Source organism: Stegostoma tigrinum, chromosome 21 (assembly GCF_030684315.1).
Source record: "Stegostoma tigrinum isolate sSteTig4 chromosome 21, sSteTig4.hap1, whole genome shotgun sequence".
Lineage (NCBI taxonomy): Eukaryota > Metazoa > Chordata > Chondrichthyes > Orectolobiformes > Stegostomatidae > Stegostoma > Stegostoma tigrinum.
This window is the reverse complement of record NC_081374.1, coordinates 19,493,387-19,512,881: the sequence shown is the minus strand read 5'-3', so window position 1 is coordinate 19,512,881 and position 19,495 is coordinate 19,493,387. Positions and strand designations below refer to the sequence as shown.

The window sequence follows — 19,495 nt, the reverse complement described above, 5'->3', positions numbered from 1 at the left end:
ATGCCAACCATCTCACTCAACATTGGCCTTCCTAATTCAGGTTGTGTCAGCATTGCAAGTTAAAACATTAGCCCGCTGACTTTCCAAGGTATCACAAAAGTGATGAGAAACTTTGGGAGACAGAGAGAGAATAGGCCAGAACAATAACTGGGACTACCCATTTTTTAAAAAAGCTTGTGGGTGAGTATTATTATAAGCAGGGCAACCTCCAGCTCCTGGAATGAGAAAGCCCAGTCGATCAGTGCCTATCAGGTATAAGACCATAAGACCATAAGACATAGGAGTGGAAGTAAGGCCATTCGGCCCATCAAGTCCACTCCACCATTTAAATCATGGCTGATGGGCATTTCAACTCCACTTCCCTGCACTCTCCCCATAGACCTTGATTCCTTCTGAGATCAAGAATTTGTCGATCTCTGCTTTGAAGGCATCCAACGTCCCGGCCTTCACTGTACTCCGTGGCAATGAATTCCACAAACCCACCAATCCCTGGCTGAAGAAATGTCATCTCATTTCAGTTTTAAATTTACCCCCTAATTTTAAGGCTGTGCCCATGGGTCCTAGTCTCCCCACGTAACGGAAACAACTTCCTAGCGTCCACCCCTTCTAAACCATATATTATCTCGTAAGTTTCTATTAGATCTCACCTCAATCTTCTAAACTCTAATGAGTACAATCCCAGGATCCTTAGACGTTCATCATATGTTAAACCTACCATTCCAGGGATCATCTGTGTGAATCTCCACTGAACACTCTCCAGGGCTAGTATGTCCTTCCTGAAGTGTGGGGCCCAAAATTGGACACAGTATTCTAAATGGGGCCTAACTAGAGCTTTATAAAACCTCAGAAGCACATCGCTGCTTTTATATTCCAACCCTCTTGAGATAAACAACAATACATTTGCTTTCTTAATTACAGACTCTACCTGCAAGTTAACCTTTAGAGAATCCTGGACCAACACTCCCAGATCCCTTTGTACTTCTGCTTTGCGAATTTTCTCACCATTTAGAAAATAGTTCATGCCTGTATTCTTAATTCCAAAGTGCAAAACCTCACATTTACTCATATTGAATTTCATCAGCCATTTCCTGGACCACTATCCTAAACTCTCTAAGTCTTTCTGCAGCTTCCCCACCTCCTCAGTACTACCTGCCTGTCCACCTATCTTTGTATCATTGGCAAACTCGCCAGAATGAACCCAGTCCCTTCATCCAGATCATTAACACATAAGGTGAACAGCTGTGGCCCCAACACTGAACCCTGCGGGACACCACTCATCACAGGTTGCCATTCCGAAAAAGAGCCTTTTATCCAAACTCTCTGCCTTCTGTCAGACTGCCAATCCTCAATCCAAGCCAGTAGCTCACCTTGAACACCATGGGCCCTCACCTTGCTCAGCAGCCTCCAATGAGGCACCATATCAAAGGCCTTTTGGAAGGCTAGATAGATAACATCTACTGGGTTTTCCTGGTCTAACATACTTGTTACCTCTTCAAAGAATTCTATCAGGTTTGTCAGGCATGACCTCCCCTTACTAAATCCGTGCTGACTTGTTCTAATCTGACCCTGCACTTCCAGGAATTTAGAAATCTCATCCTTGACAATGGATTCTAGAATTTTACCAACTACCGAGGTTCGGCTAATGGGCCTATAATTTTCCATCTTTTGCCTTGATCCTTTCTTAAACAAGGGGATTACAACAGCAATTTTCCAATCATCTGGGACTTTCCCTGACTCCAGTGACTTTTGAAAGATCACGAACAAAGTCTCCGTTATTTCCTCAGCCTCCTCCCTCAGAACTCTGTATCGAGTGGTCATTCAGCTGGTTTATCAGTGGATCACATCTGAGGCAGTGGTGATCTCTTAGTGAGATCAGTGATAACCTCATGTGAAGTTGGCATCAATCAGACATTATGAACAGCAGCAGTGTTGTACAACTACCCAGAAGTATGGCAACTTCAAGCAAAGGAAGTGACCTTTAGGGAGATGGAGATCAAGAGATCATGAGGCAAAGGTTTCAGGGAGAAAAGGGTCAGGACAGTTGAATGCAATGTCACTGAGATGTCACTTTTAGAGGACCAAACTCCACCAACCCTCATCGGTGTTCCTAATTACCCCCAGATTGGGATAGAGTGAGACACCCTCAACCTAACAGGCAGCTTGCTTTATTTCATCAGATGATCTGACTTTGTTCACCTGCTGGGAAAACAGTTAACTGAGTAGCAATGGGATGAGGTCAATCATTGACCACTTAAGAGTCTGGCTGGGACCGTTGGTCATGGGCCTTCTCATCCAGAAGAGTATGTCTGAGGTGGAAGAAAGCAGGCAGGTATCATCTCCATGCCAACCTGCCTAATTACCCTTTCCATCACATCACCCTCTGTGTCACAGGAGGGGAATATTCCAGCCTCTCTCCTCTTACAGTCTGCAGCTGGTTTGCTTCTTCACTCTGTTTCTATGGAATTGTACTTTGTTTCTTGTGAAATAGCACATATCCACTGTGCTGGCCACCAGAATATTTCCAAAAATGCCCCTGAATGAACAGAATGGACTGAGATTTCCAGCATATTTCCATCATTTCCTGACAAATTGTCAAACTGGTTTCATTAATCCCTCTGTAATTCGCGATTCTGCACAGATTTTAAAAATATAGCTGGTTTACTCATCTCCTTTCTGGAATGGAACCCACTAACTGTATTTGTTTCGTTTACATGTCTCTGGTTTGTGGTCATGGAGATAAATTGAACTATACCAGCTCTAAGCAACAGGCTTGTCCTGAACCAGCAGCTGACTTTTTTTAACATATCCAAGCTTCTTTCTACTAAAGTCCACAGAATGACGGTACAGACTGCTTTTAGAGACCCATTTTTCTAGTCTCACAGTAACTTCAGCATGGTTAGAAATTCTAACAACCTTACCAGCGTAGTCCAGGTCAATGGAAGATCAAAACTGTGCGGTGAAAAATCAACTGAGGATTGACTTGGGCCTGTTTCATGATACTGTCATTGACCAATTTCATTCCTTTAATACCCCCTGTTTGAAAGGACAACCAAAGACAAGTTGCTGGTTTCTCTCATGTTTCAACTACAAGTAGATTGTTGAGATCATGGAAAAGGAAACAAAGAACAGGAAGTGTTAAGTTGGCTGCAATAATTCTGGTCTGAGTCAATTAAAAGTCACTGATGCATCAGTGGCTCTGATAATTAAATTTATTTTACTACAAATGTAAAAGGATTAAGATTTAAAAGTTTATTTTTATATTGAAGTGAAAGAAGCAACTCTACATATACATTTAAATATATAATTCACATACTATTCTATTGTTCTTAAATGAATAAGCCATTTATTACAAAAAAAAGAAAGTGCGAGAGAAACTTAACAGGTCTGGCAGCATCTGTGCAGAGAGAAATTAAGTTAACGTTAAGTCCGATATGACTTTTCTTCCAAACTCTCTCTCTCTTTATTTAAACTGGGAAACCAGACGAAAGTTGTGCACTCTACACCAAAAATATATCTTGACAATAGTATAATGCATTCACAGGGATGAGTACCCTCTGATCACACATTTTAACAATCACGTATATGATCATTGAAACATACTCATATTTCCAAATTACAGAAACATTGCACTTGGCCATCTTTGTTCCACATTTAGGCAAAACCAGCATAAAGAATATTTCATTCATTTATTGAAGTAGCTTCACTTTAAAGTAACTTGTCTCTCTGATGATTTTTTTTCATTTTCTGAATCCTCTCTGTCACCCACTGGCATTAAGATGGGTGTTATATTTGATATGATAATCTAACAGGAGCTTGGGGTGTTTGGATCACTGTTTTCTCTCTCCATGCATAAAAGCTTTAAATATGTGAAAATGCTGAAAAAAATCCCAGCAGGGCAGGCAGCAGCCAGATCTGAATGATGACAATCATCAGTATGACAGATAATTTGTTTATAGTTGTTTCAAGTGTGCATCATTAAAAAGTAAAGAACATTTTTGCCAAAATTGTTTGTTCAAGCATTTTCAAAGGTTTGCAATTTTTTTGCATAATTTTTAAGATCTGCAAAGTCCAGAACTTGTTCAATCCTTTAATTTTAGCCAGTGACAAATTTCTCTTTAAAGGGAGAATCCCTTACAAATCCAAATTGCCAATAATCCTTTGCAACAAGGTGTAGAGCTGGATGAACACAGCAGGCTGAGCAGCATCAGAGGAGCAGCAAGGCTGATGTTTTGGGCCTAGACCCTTCTTCAGAAAAAATTGCACTGTGCCTTATATCACAAACTGTAGTGGAAGACATTTCAGCCCCTTTATCTACAGGTATGTCCATTTTTTGAGTCAATACAACCCAACTTTGGTAAATTGCAAAAGGGAGCAGATGTTTACATCATAATTTATTAGAGTTAACAACACAAGGTGCTGATAACCATTCTCATTAAAAACCCATATTCAAGCAAGAAAATGTGCACATTTTATGTTTAATATACAGGTTCCAAAGTTATTGAAGTACCAATTATATTATACTGCATTCTGATTCCTCTCTGTTTTGGAGCACTTTACAAATTTGATCCATTGAACCAAAAGAGCTGAACTATTCCCTCGTCCAACCACAACAAATGGGGTTAAAGCCAACTTTAACACAAAATGACTGTTGTTTCAATTTCTAATGTGATGCTTCTATGAATTTAAGAGGTGTATTGTGTCATGATGTTTCTCAAGCGAGGTTTTGAAGCAAAGGCACCAAGCAATCTACTCAGAGCCACTACAGTAAATAGTTTATGAGACCTTCGGTTTTTTATAAAAAGACAGTTGGAACAATAAAGGAAGCCTGAAGGAGTGGCGCCAAGCTCTCAAAAGAACCAGAATTTTTACTTTTATGAGCTTTCCAGTATCGGCAGTTATTGCTGGGGTGTCAGCAGGGCTTGAAAGTTGCAATATATCTCTCCCTGCTACATTATGCATTTTCACTTGATGTTTTTCCTCCTGGGCTGCTAGAATCGAATATGAGACCATCTGTGTTATTGACTTGCCACTGTCAATGGTGTGCTTTTGAGATGTTACTATCTTGGATCAGTTATTGTATAGTAGTAAAATAATCTATTATTCTATTACTTTTTGCCAAAGAGTTAAGTTATTCCAAATTTCAATTTCTTTTGTTGTATTTTAACTGTAGTGTATGAGTAAAATGTGCTTTGCATCAAATCTGGTAGTTTGACCAATCCAATTGCATCTAGAATGAAATGTCTGGCACTTGCCTTTAAAATAAGAAAACCTTAGGCTCTAGTCTATCTTATTGATATATTGAGAGGGGTTCTGGTTTGGTCCATAACATGAATGATTTTATCTTTAGATCCATATCCTTGTGATGTTCTAGGAATTCGCTCCCTGTGTTATAGGACCTAGGCGGAAAGGAAGAAATGTTAAATAGAAAGGCAATATATGATTAACTAGTAAATGTTTTTCATAAGAGTTGTAAAGATTCAATACAATACAAAGCACAGTAAAAACACTATAAAGGTACTGGTGCAATATTGATGCTGTACAGTATTGTGTCGGATTTTTCAGGCGAGTAATTTGAGTGCTGTACTCTTCTGTAGTCACATCCCGGGTGTGCAGCTAACATTCCGGTATATGAGAGCTATAGACCACTTACTCAGACAAGCAGAGACACTTTAGCAAGTATGTAAGTACAAAGTACCAGTGGTATGGCATCAAGAACATTATGGAACCAGCACAGAAAAGTTCCATATGTACATATGTATGTTGACTCTCTGACTAGGATCACAATAACATTGAAGCAGGATCTTTAGGCTTACCGTATCCCCAGGATTGTGATGGTCAGGAAGATTCAATCTTAAGATAAAACATGAGCCAATAAAACTTGCAAATTATTTAACTTGCAGTTGCTAGTATCTGCCTAAGAGCTGGACAAGAACTATATAAAACTAACTTCTCTGTATCTCTGATTATCTAAACCGTGGTTAAAATATTGGAACATTTCTTGCCTTTGCTGTCAACTTTCATGTGATGCAAAGTAATATAATTCTTAAGAAAAGTACATCGTTGAAAAAAATAATCATTATACTGTTATTTTCCAAATGTAGTGTCAAAAGGAAAGAGTCCAGCAAATAACAAGGTTGGGTGTGTGGGGCAAAGATTTAAACCAATAGTTGAGATTAAACTTTTGAGGTTGGAATTTGTAAAAGAGTGCTTTGGGTTTAATGAGAATATATTTTCACTGTCTGTTTAAAACTCTTTGAATTTGTGATAAAGTAATTAGCATGGTTATTCCATTATATCTTGATTTTGTTGCTGAATAATCGTTTCTTGTTTAAACAAAAATTGCAAAATTGTGTGCTTGTGTTTCAGTAGGAAACCATTGAGTGAGATCTCAATCTATCAAGTCAGGTTTCAGTTGTGATCAAAGTATATGCATTTATAATACCAATTATAATTTCATGCTATCCAAAACATTTTCTCGTCACTGAACTACTTTTGAAGTATAGTCACTTTTCTGTGGTGGGAAATATGGCATCCAATATGCAGACAACAAGCTCCCATAACAATAATATCCTGATAAACCATTTTCTTCAAAAACATTTGATTGGGAGCTAAATATTGATCAGGTCTCTGATAACAACTAGTTTCTATGTATGTGGCAGTTCTGGGAAGTTCAACTATTTGTCAATTTCTATTACTGGCTATTCTACCCCAGTTGTAGTGCATACCTGTGTTAAAATGGAAGAATCTCAATACTCACCCAGACTTCCTTCTGACACAAATATATTTGATCATTGTTATTGCTATTGCTATTGCTGTGACGATAATGAGTCCTGAAACCAACAAAAGAAAACAGACATAGATAATGGGAACTGCAGATGCTGGAGATTCCAAGATAATAAAATGTGAGGCTGGATGAACACAGCAGGCCAAGCAGCATCTCAGGAGCACAAAAGCTGACGTTTCGGGCCTAGACCCTTCATCAGAGAGGGGGATGGGGGGAGGGAACTGGAATAAATAGGGAGAGAGGGGGAGGCGGACCGAAGATGGAGAGTAAAGAAGATAGGTGGAGAGAGTGTAGGTGGGGACGTAGGGAGGGGATAGGTCAGTCCAGGGAAGCTGGACAGGTCAAGGAGGTGGGATGAGGTTAGTAGGTAGCGGGGGGTGCGGCTTGGGGTGGGAGGAAGGGATGGGTGAGAGGAAGAACCAGTTAGGGAGGCAGAGACAGGTTGGACTGGTTTTGGGATGCAGTGGGTGGGGGGGAAGAGCTGGGCTGGTTGTGTGGTGCAGTGGGGGGAGGGGATGAACTGGGCTGGTTTAGGGATGCAGTAGGGGAAGGGGAGATGTTGAAACTGGTGAAGTCCACATTGATGCCATATGGCTGCAGGGTTCCCAGGCGGAATATGAGTTGCTGTTCCTGCAACCTTCGGGTGGCATCATTGTGGCAGTGCAGGAGGCCCATGATGGACATGTCATCAAGAGAATGGGAGGGGGAGTGGAAATGGTTTGCGACTGGGAGGTGCAGTTGTTTTTTGCAAACTGAGCAGAGGTGTTCTGCAAAGCGGTCCCCAAGCCTCCGCTTGGTTTCCCCAATGTAGAGGAGAGAGTGGTCTCTCCGGAAAGCAGACAGGGGAGGGGATGGAAAAATGTCTTGGGTGGTGGGGTTGGATTGTATTGTAAATGCTTTGGAGAGACCACTCTCTCCGTGACTCCCTTGTTCGCTCCACACTGCCCTCCAACCCCACCACACCCGGCACCTTCCCCTGCAACCGCAGGAAATGCTACACTTGTCCCCACACCTCCTCCCTCACCCCCATCCCAGGCCCCAAGATGACATTCCACATCAAGCAGAGGTTCACCTGCACATCTGCCAATGTGGTATACTGCATCCACTGTACCCGGTGCGGCTTCCTCTCCCTCTCTGATGAAGGGTCTAAGCCCGAAACGTCAGCTTTTGTGCTCCTGAGATGCTGCTTGGCCTGCTGTGTTCATCCAGCCTCACATTTTATTATCAAAGAAAACAGACATGGTGTGTTCTGCATAAACTTACAGGTTATATTACGCCCGTTTCTGCATCGTATTGAAATCAAATGGATTGTAACATTGGACAAGGTGCAAAAAAGGGTGCAAACAGAATATGCCCCATTCCCAGTAGGTGAGTTAGATTAAAATCAGGATTTTAATCTTAGTTTCACAATGAAAAGAACATGATCTATTCCCAGTCTCTGCCTGAAAAAATATTTTACTTGCCTTATCTTTTAAGTGCAGTTTTTCAGTGTTTTTATTTAATAGTCTTGAAAGACAGGAGGCCATCTTAGAATAGTTCACATTAAGGAAGACGCAGAGTGAATCTGACTGATAAGAAGTGAAAAGGTAAAATGAACAACATAGTTGAGATTCAAAGGTATATTGAAATGGGCGTTTTGGGCAGACTATTAATCCAGGGAACATGAAGGAGTTCCGAAGGACCGAGAAAGCAGCCACCACAGGTATACCGAGAAATATAGAGCAGATAAGCTTTAGAATAAATTAACATGTAAAGCTGAAAATGTCGGCTTTAAAATTATGTGATAGTGAGAATCATGTAAATCATGACAAAGAGGAGGCGGCGGAGGGCTGCTTTTCGTACTGGAGGCTTGTGACTAGCAGTGTGTCACAAGGATTGGTGCTGGTTCACTGCTTTTTGTCATTCATATACATGATTTGGATCTGAACTTAGGAGGTATGGTTAGTAAGTTTGCAGATGGCACCAAAATTGGTGGTGTCATGGACAGCCAAAAATGTTACTTCACAGTACAACAGGACCTTGACCAGACGGGCTGGTGGACCAGGGAGCGGCAGACGGAGTTTAATTTAGATAAACATGAAGTGCTGCAGTTTGGAAAGGCAAATCAGGGCAGGACTTGTACATTTAATGGTAAAGTCCTGGGTAGCGTTGCTGAACAAAGAGACCTTGGAGTGCAAGTTCATAGTTCCTTGAAAGTAGAGTCGCAAGTAGGCAGGATCATGAAGAAAGCATTTGGTATGCTTGCCTTTATTGGTTAGTACATTGAGTGTAGAAGTTGGGAGGTAAAATTGTTGATTCGGCCACTATTGGAATACTGCATTCAATTTTGGTCTCCCTGCGAGATGAAGATGTTGTAAGACTTGAAAGGTTTCAGAAAAGATTTACAAGGATGTTGCCAGAATTGAATGTTTTGAGTAATAGGGAGAGGCTAAATATGGCTGGGGCTATTTTCCCTGGGCTGTTCAAGGCTGAGGGTGACCTTACAAAAGTTTATAAAATCATGAGGGGCATGGATCAGGTGAATAGCCAAGGTCTTTTCCCCAGGGCAGCAGAGTCCAAAGCTAGAGGGCATAGGTTTAAGGTGAGAGGGGCAAGATTTAAAAGAGGCATAAGGGGCAACGTTTTAACGCAGAGGGTAGTGTGTGTATGGAATGAGTTGCCAGTGGGAGTGGTGGAAGCTGGTGCATTTGCAATATTTAAAAGGCATCTGGACGGGAACATAAATAGGAAGGGTTTACAGGGATATTAGCCGAAAATTGGCAAATGAAACTAGATTAACTTAGAATATCTGGTCTGCATGGCTGAGTTGGACCACAGGGTCTATTTCCATGCTATACAGTTCTATGACTCTAAGTCATAATAAAATAATTGCTCTGAAATCAGTCAGAGAGAAAACTCCAGTCTAGAATGGATATTTAAAAAGGAAGGTCTCACACACTACACTACAGAGCTGTATTGATAATATTCTATGTACTGATATAAATAAAGGAGTGTTAAAGGTTAAAGAGCCTGACTACCATCTAAGGAACAAAAAGCCTCAAGTACAGTACATTTATAGAATTCTACAGAGTGTTTCAGCACTGAGGTTCTGTGCAAACCAATTGACAGCTAATTAATTGACAAATAAAAACCGAAAGAACTGTGAATGCTGTGAATCAGGACTGTTCCCTCCAGAACACCCTGGCCCAAACGTCCTTCACCACCAACACCTCCCAGAGTCCAGTGGCACCTTACCCTGTAACCAGTGGAGGGGCAACACCTGCCTATTTACCTCATCCCTCCCAGTACCTAAGGGCCCAAACACAGCTTCCAGGTGAAGCAACATTTCACCTGCACTTCTCAGAATCCTGTCTACTGCATTCGCTGCTCACAATGTGGTCTTCTCTACATTGGAGAAATGGAGTGTAGGCTTGACAACTGCTTCGCAGAACATCTACGTTTGCTCCCAAAAAAATCCTGACCTACCTGTTGCCTGCCACTTCAATGCACCACCTTGCTCCCTGGCCAACATCTCTGTCTCCAGCTTGCTGCAGTGTTCCAGTGAGACCCAATGCAAGCTGGAGGAACAACATCCCATTTTCTGCTTGGGGACCCTACAACCCTCCAGACTCAATATTGAGTTCAATAATTTTAGGGCCTAAACTGTCCCATGTCCCAGCAGCAGCCCCCCCCCCCCGCCACCCCACACACCAGGCCTTGTTACCACATTGTCTGCCATTACACACCCCCGTGTTGTTAGTCACTAACAGTGCCCATTAACAACTAGTCACCCTCCCAGCCTGATCGTTAGCAACTGCTTTGTCTGTCCAACTGTCTTTCTCTCTCATCGGGCCCTACTGTATCATTTTCTCCCTACCCCACCCACCTCCCTGTTTTCTGCATATAAACTGATGTTTTCCCATGCACTGTCAGTTCTGAGGAAGGATCACTAGACCCAAAACATTAACTCTGTTCTTCCTTTCACAAATGCTGCCAGACCTGCTGAGATTTTCCAGCAACTTGTTTTTGTTGCTAACTGACTTCTGGCTTCTGAAGTTGCTATTGCACCTGGCAGTTGCTGGCGCACTGACAAAAAAGATAGATGGCATGAGGGCTATATAGCAAAAGAAAAGTACAGAATGTTAAAGCCAACATCAGTGAAGCGCAAGAAACCACGGCATCTGGAGAAGATAGGTGGACAGGAGTGTGTAACTTGGTGGTAATGGGATTGTTGGCAGTAATGTTTTGGAAGCATTTTATCTTGCAGGTTTGGTCAACCAAGAGCATTTGAGCAATAAGAGATTTGAGGAGTTGAAAATGTGAGCTAGAATTTAATCACCTGTGGAAGAACAGGTGAATTATTTGAGGACCTGACTTGCATGATGGACAAGGTTGTGGTGTATCTGGATTTCCAGAAGACATTTGACAAGGTGCCACACCAAAGGCCGCTACATAAGATAAAGTTGCACGGTATGACAGGTAATGTATTGGCATGGTTAAAGGATTGGTTGATCAGGATAAAACAAAGAATAAAGGTAAATAGGTGTTTTTCAAGTCAGCAGTCAGTGGCTAGTGGCATGCCTCAGGGATCAGTGTTGGGACCTCAATTGTTTACAATTTACAGAGATGATTTGGAGTTGGGGACAGGGTGTGGTGTGTCAAAATTTGCAGATGACACTCAGGTGAGTGGCAGAGCAAAGTGTGCAGAAGACACTGAAAGTCTGCAGGGGGATATGGATAGTCTAAGTGAGTGGGCAAAAGTCTGGCACATGGAGTACAATGTTGATAAGTTTGAGGTCATCCATTTTGTTAGGAATAACAGCAAAATGGAATATGTTTTAAATGGTAAAAATTGGCAGCAAGCTGCTGTACAATGGGAGTTGTGTGTCCTGGTGCATAAATCACTGAAGTTGGAATTGTAGGTGCATCAGGTGATTGAAAAGGCAAATGGAATTTGGCTGCCATTGCTCGAGGGATGGAGTTTAAAAACAGGGAGGCTATGCTGCAGCTGTATAGGGTCCTGGTGAGGCCACACCTGGAGTACTGCACGCAGTTTTGGTCTCCTGATTTCAAAACAGACATACCAGCACTGGAGGGGGTGCAGAAGAGATTCACTCAGTTGATTCCAGGGTTGAGAGGGTTGTATTATGAGGACAGACAGAGTAGACTTGGATTATACTCATTGGAATTCAGAAGAATGAGGCAAGATCTTACAGAAACATAAGATTATGAAGGGAATAGATAAGGTGGAGGCAGAGAGGTTGTTTCTGCTAGGAGGACTACAGGACATCACCTCAAACTAACGGGAAGCAGATGTAAGACTGAGGTCAGGAGGAACTTCTTCATCCAAAGGGTTGTGAATCTGTGGAATTCCCTGCCCAGTGAAGTGGTTGAAGCTACCTCACTGAAACTTTTGAAAGCAAGACTAGACAAATTTTTGAACAGGAAAGGAATTAAGGGTTATGGTGAGTGGGCAAGAAAGAGGAGCTTGAGTCTCAAAGATCAGCCATGAACTTATTAAATGGCAGGGCAGGCTTGAGGGGCCAGATTGCCTACTCCTGCGCCTCGTTCTTCTGTCCTTTTGAATGTGGACAATGCTGCACAAGTGCAAAGAAGCAATTTTGATGATGCATCATATGTAAAGCAAAAATCTGAGTTCACCATTCCTCCATAAATTGACTCAATCTGAATTGGCAGCAGTGAAGTTGAGCTAATCCAATAAACTGAACACACATCACTTGCCAATCCAATATGACAGTGGCAATTCACATTAAGAAAAACAAGAATATGGCACGTTCCATTGTTTTGCTCACCTGAAAAAATCAAGACTATGCGGTTGATTTGAGAGGCACCTGAAACTCCAGAGAAAAAGCAAAGACTTTAGCATTTATCCTTCTGAACTACTTCCTGTCCCTACACCACCCAAATAAATTTATTACTATTCAAATAATGGAAAAGTTGCATTGTGCACAAATACATTGTACCTGGAAATTACATAAGGCAAGGCAAATTGTGAGTGAAAAGTTATGCTTTTGTCAATTATTACTGAATATAATTGACATGTCGTGCAGAAGACTGAAAATTATGAGTGCAAGATTTTGGATACTCATTGCGCTGATACCTCTGCTTTCTCCACAAGATTGATGCTTAAAGGTTTAATTATGAACTTGTTTAAAATTATCAGCAAGAATTTGTCTGGTCATTTAAAGAAATGTTGTTACAGAGATATTTAACTGAGCCAACTAAAGTTTTATGACGAATATAACTTCCACTGCAGAATTAGAATACATGGCCACTACTTTATCAATCAAGTGTATCATTAATATTTCTTAACAAACTTGCTCAAAACTAAGTAATAATTATTGATCAAAAGATTCTGTACAACGCAATAGGAATAATTCTTTAATGGCCTGCAGTTTGCACAAATTAGACATATTTACTCCAAAACATTTCAGTTGTATGCATGTTTGCCCTGCTCTTTGCATTTAGCTTTTACTCATTTGTGGGTGGTCAGTGTAGCTGGTGAAGCCAACATTTGTTTCCCCATCACTAAATTGTCCCTGAGAATGTGCTGGGCAAGCTGCCTTCTGGAAAAGGTGCATAACTGAGTGGTTTAAGAGACAATTTCAAAGTTGAGATTTTACCTAACACATTTTCTATGGGTCTGAACCTATCTTACCCTATACTTCTTTCTCTTAACCAGATTGATTCTTTCGGTATTTCAGGGTTACCATAACAAAAGCTAGTTTTTTTTTTTAAATTCCACGTTTATTATTTAAATTAATTTGAATTTCCAGCAGCTGCTTTGGTGAGACTTGAATTCATGTCTCTGAACTATCAGTTTCTGCCTCTGGATTATAAATCACGTTACATTACCACTAGACTATCATTTCTCACCATTTTACGCTTCCCGTTTATAGTTCGGCAGTTGTTTCCCACCTAACAACAGGTGAGATCATGGACAAGATGACAGTGATTTCTGCCACATTCAACCATCTTCTTAGTGCCATTTATCAATGTTCAAGCATGCAACTTTGGGTATTTGGGAAGGGATCACTGGGTAGTCACAGCCAAAATGCTGATTAAATCTTGGCACAGATAGAAACAAAAACCATCATGGAATATTGATTGAAGGATTTTTTTTCTGCTCACGAGGGTGAAGAGAAATTGCTTCTTTAAATATATTCAATTCAACAATTTCTAACTCGTGCAATGGAAGACAAAATTTCTCTATTTATTGGTCTCCCATTGCACATGAGTTAGAAATAGTTGCTTATTCAATCACCTTTTAAAAGTGACAATCCAATACTTCCATTGCCCTTGCAAGAAATGTATTTTAGTTCATAATAACCTATTAACAAGAAAAAAATCCTATCCTCACAATATGCTTTCAAGCTATCTCCTTTGGACTTGTGCATTCGGCCAGTAGAAGTGGTTTCTCATTCCTCACTGTGTAGAAACTCTTCATAATTTTGAATGCCCCTAAGTCTTACTTTAACCTTCTCTCCACAAAGGAGATCAAGCCCATCTTCTCCAGCAACTCCAAATGACTAAAGTTTGCCATCTTTGTTACTAATCTAGTAAATCCTCTCTGCAAGTCCAAAACGCACTTCCTAAAATGTGATGCCAGAAATGGACAAATGATGAGTACAGGACCAACAGAAGTAGAAAACAAGTAATTTATAGTTAAAGAGAGAATTCCTAAAAATAATTCACACCTTTATCAGCTTTCCTTTGCTACCACTCAATTTGCACAAAGTAGATACTCACTGTTAGGAGCTGCTGATTGTGTTAGGCTCTTTTCAAAGTTTTCTGTAGGAATTTGTGGTTTATTTGGAGGTATTATTTTGTTTATTACTGCGTTCACACTGGTGTTCAAAGAACGATCTGTTTGATTTTGTTCATATGTAGCAGTATCTGAAATGTAACAGCCCAAAACAGGTAAGAATAATAATCTATTCTTTTGCTTTCTCTGCCCTGCTCCATCCTCCAAAAGGTGTTGACTCATTGCTATATTCAGCTTCACTGCAACTGCAAATGGCCTGGTATCTCACTTTTCTATTTGATCTCAGCGGACTGCATTTGTTGCCAATTTGTTGATGTTGTTTTACATCCGAGACAAGGCTAATAATCAACCAAGCAGCAAAGGCCTGGGGTAGCCTGTATCACAGGCCAGATAAGAATGGCAAACTCATCTCTACAAAGGATCAAATCAAAAATTGGTCTAAAAAACTCAACTAGTTATTGAATGAACACCCAGTCAGTAAATAACATATTACTAATTTGTATAAAAAGTCCTGCCTTTAAGAAATAATGAACAGGAAATGATGACAACTACGATTATTCCAATAAAATGTTATTAAATAATACTGTTATGACCACCAGGCATATCCACATTGTGGACTGTAAATGGTCAATTAACATTGTGTATTTCACTTCCTTTCAGTTTGTTTGAGAGTTACAACTCAAATATGATCAGCAGAACATCTTTAGTTTTAAATCAAGCTCAAAGGTCATCATATAGGTGCTTACTTTCGTTTCTAGATTCAATTAATTGAATTTAAATTTCACCAGCTGCCATTGCCAGATTTGAACCCATGCCCTAATCCAGTTGCCTCGACCTCGGGAATTCTGTCTCAGTGACATTGCAAAGAAATCACCATATCTTTCCAAACATGAATGTTGTATACTTAAGTCAGAAATCAACCAACGGAGCTTCTGTAGTTAGATAGTAGGAGGCTGGTTTTACAGGTGAACTCATTTCTAAAAACAGGCAATGAGAAAATTGGGAGAAACAGAAGGTTTCTCGTTCCTCACTAGTTCTGTGGCTATGGCACTGCACATTGCTTGGATTCTTAATGCAGAATTGTTCTTTATTTCTAAATCGTTTTTTATTTAAATTGAGAATTCATATGATGATGTCTCTCAGATCTTCCAGGAGAGTTCTGGGTGTCTTGCAGTACCTTCTACTGATCATCCTTAAGATGGCTGCAATGTTAACTTTCAATGAATCATTGAAGGGGGAGGCGATGGACCAGCGGTCCTATCTCTGGGCGGTTAATCCAGGGACCGGGATAACGTTCTGGGGACCCGGTTTGAATCCTGCCATGGCAGACCGTGGAATTTAAATTCAATAAATACCTGGAATTAAGAATCTAATGTTGACCGTGAATCCATTGTTGATTGTCTGGAAAAACCCATCTGGTTCACTGATGTCTTTCAGGGAAGGAACCGGTCATCCTGACTCGATCTGGCCTACATTTGACTCCAGACCCACAGCAATATGGTTGACTCTTAACTGCCCTCTGGGCAATTATGGATGGGCAATAAATGCTGGCCTAGCAAGCAATAACCTCATGCTGTGAATGAATAAAGGAAAAAAAAAATGTCCAGCAAAGTAATGCAAATTATGCTGGAATTCACTGCCTGATTGCAGTCTCCTGTTTTTGCCTGAAGGTTTTGAATTCATTGTGTTGTCTGAGCGTTAACTGAATTATATGCAGTCCCCTTTATATTTGATAGGAAAAAAACACCTTTTATTGTTGAATGAATGAGGCCAGTCACGTGACTTTTGGGAATGATCTTGTGAATTATGTCCATTTTTAAAGAAGCTAACTTAGCCTTCTCGATAAGATCTGTGACACCATGATTACACAGTCGTGGTAATAGACTTTATAAAAAATTAAAACTATTTCAGAGAAAGAAAGATAATTTCCCTCTGCGGCACCAACGATTGTCAAATTCAACTCATAAACAAGAACCCAGAATTATGTGTAGACATCCAACAAGACTGTTGAATGCAGGAGTTTGGGGAACACTTGTTAACTAAAGCGAGGTTGTTTGGTGTTTGTTTTAGGAGTCTCAGAGAGGCACTGTAAATGTAGAAAATCATGTCCAGTGAACACACAGCAACTTGCTGAAAGGAAAATATTAATAGCCATGCCAGCTGAGCAGAAGGTTTAGCAATGGCAACAGGGGCGACTATCCAGAGATTTGAGTGTCTATAAGAATACAGCTGATATAAAAGATGCTGAACCTTTCTTTATAATGTTTGTTATGAGATTGTTCCAACAGTTCTCGTCTGGTGTAATACAGTTCATAATTTCCTCTTGTGTAAGAAACTTCTGATAAAGTATATCGGCAGCCCCTTGTGGATAAGTTCAGTGACTGATCACCATGGTGTCCAGAGTGAAAAAGAAAACTGATTCTTCAAGCCAGGTTTCATTTTGGAATCTGACTTGGCCAGTTACCATCAGTTGGGATCATTACAGCATATGCAGCAACATGTGAATAGAATTCCTATTGGAAGCCTGGTAAATATAGTTGACAGGACTTTTGAACAGAATGATGGCATGAAATTTGGATTTTAGTGAGATATACTTGTGTATTACCTTCATTTTCTGCCGTCTCCTCTGCATCCATTACTAGTGCAATAAAAGAAGCCAGGCCTTTGAACCCTAAAACACAGTCATATTTTAAAATTCAAAATACACAATTTGTTAAACTTTAAAAACATTTACTCATTAAGATCGATAGCTTTTCAGTTTGAACTATCAGTGAAATCAGTGCCTTTTAGAAAACCAAATCATTCACTTATACAATCTGAAAATGGACCATGTTTTAAATGGTAAAACATTGCAGCACGCTGCTGTGCAGAGGGACTTGGCTGTCTTTGTGCATAAATCACTGAAGGTGGGATTGTAGGCACAGCAGGTGATTAAAAGGACAAATGGAATTTTGTCTGCCTTAGCTCAAGGGATGGAATATAAAAACAGGGAGGCTATGCTGCAGCTGTATAGGGTCCTGGTGAGGCCACACCTGGAGTACTGTGTGCAGTTTGGTCTTCTTCCTTGAGAAGAGATAGACTAGCTCTGGACAGGGTGCAGAGGAGATTAACTCATTTGATTTCAGGGTTGAGAGGGTTGGATTATGTTGAGAAACTGAGTAGACTGGGATTATACTCATTGGAATGCAGAAGAATGAGGGGAGACCTTATAGAAACACATAAGATTATGAAGGGAATAGATAAGATGGAGGCAGAGAGGGTGTTTCCGTTAGCAGGTGAAACTAGGACTAGAGGGTATCACCTCAAATGAAAGCGAAGCAGATGTAAGACTGAGATCAGGAGGAACTTCTTCACCCAAAGGGTTGTGAATCTGTGGAATTCCCTGCCCAGTGAAGTGGTTGAAGCTGCCTTTGAAAGCAAGACTAGACAAATTTTTGAACAGGAAAGGAATTAAGGGTTATGGTGAGTGGGTGGGTAAGTGGACCTAAGTCTCAAAGATCAGCCAACTTATTAAATGGCAGGTCAGGCTTGAGGGGCCAGAAAGCCTCCTCCTGCTCCTCGTTCTTATGTTCTTTTGAATGTGGACAATGCTGCATGAGTGCAAGAAGTAATTTTGATGGTGCATCATATGCAAAGCAAAAATCTGAGTTCACCATTCCTCCATAAATTGACTCAATCTGAGTTGGCATCAGGGAAGTTGAGCTAATCCAATAAATTGAACACACATCACTTGCCAATCCAATATGACAGTGGCAATTCACATTAAGAAAAACAAGAATATAGCACGTTCCATCGTATGCTCACCTGAAGAATGCAACATTCGATATTTGATTTGAGAGGCATCTGCCACTCCACAGAAAAAGCAAAGACTTTTGTATTTATCCTTCTAAACTACTTCCTGTCCTTTACACAACCCAAATAAATTTATTACTATTCAAATAAAGGAAAAGTTGCATTGTGCACAAATACATTGTACCTGGAAATTACATAAGGCAAGGCAAATTGTGAGTGAAAAGTTATGCTTTTGTCAATTATTACTGAATATAATTGACATGTTGTGCAGAAGGTTGAAAATTAAGAGTGCATGATTTTGGATATTCATGGCACTGATACCTCTGCTTTCTCCACAAGATTGATGCTTAAAGATTTAATTATTAACCTGTTTAAAATTATCAGCAGGAATTTGTCTGTTCATTTGAAGAAATGTTGTTACAGGGATATTTAACTTAGCCAACTAAAATTTTGTGACAAATCTAACTTCCACCGCAGAATTAGAACATGTGGCCACTACTTTATCAATCAAGTGTATCATTAATATTTCTTAACAAACTTGCTCAACACCAAGTAACAATTATTGACCAAAGGATTCTGTACAATGCAACAGGACTAATTATTTAACAGTCTCCAGTTTGCACAAATTATACATACTCCCTCCAAAACATTTCAGTTGTATGCATGTTTGCACTGCTCTTTACATTTTGCTTTTACTCATTTGTGGGTTGTCAGTGTAGCTGGTGAAGCCAACATTTGTTTCCCCATCACTAAATTGTCCCTGAGAATGTGCTGGTCAAGCTGCCTTCTGGAAAAGGTGCATAACTGAGTGGTTTAAGAGACAATTTCAAAGTTGAGATTATATCTAACACATTTTCTATGGGTCTGAACCTATCTTACCCTATACTTCTTTCTCTTAATCAGATTGATTCTTTTGGTTTTTCAGGGTTACCATAACCAAAGCTAGTTTTTATTTTAAATTCCACGTTTATTATTTGATTTAATTCAAATTTCCAGCAGCTGATTTGGTGAGACTTGAATTCATGTCTCTGAACTATCAGTTTCTGCCTCTGGATTGTAAATCACGTTACATTACCACTAGACTATCATTTCTCACCATTTTACGCTTCCCGTTTATAGTTCGGCAGTTGTTTCCCACCTAACAACAGGTGAGA

The 19,495-nt window shown here is 40.2% G+C and overlaps 1 protein-coding gene across 10 annotated transcripts in view; it reads right to left on the bottom strand.

Annotated features, from left to right (window-relative positions):
• Nucleotides 1-3,226: 3,226 nt before the first annotated feature.
• Nucleotides 3,227-19,495, bottom strand: part of LOC125463020 (uncharacterized) — a 46,369-nt gene continuing 30,100 nt past the window's right edge. For 5 of the 10 annotated variants that reach the window (XM_048553641.1, XM_048553637.1, XM_048553639.1 and 2 more), the window contains 5 exons: nt 17,155-17,220; nt 14,534-14,680; nt 12,577-12,621; nt 6,758-6,830; nt 3,227-5,396 (listed from right to left, as the gene is read on the bottom strand). In XM_048553641.1, coding sequence (XP_048409598.1) covers nt 5,288-5,396; nt 6,758-6,830; nt 12,577-12,621; nt 14,534-14,680; nt 17,155-17,220 — 440 coding nt within the window. In that variant the 3' untranslated portion in view covers nt 3,227-5,287. Of the gene's footprint in view, nt 5,397-5,813; nt 5,851-6,757; nt 6,831-12,576; nt 12,622-14,533; nt 14,681-17,154; nt 17,221-19,495 lie in introns of all 10 variants that reach the window. The other 5 variants (XM_048553644.1, XM_048553645.1, XM_059653399.1 and 2 more) reach the window with 4 other exon arrangements.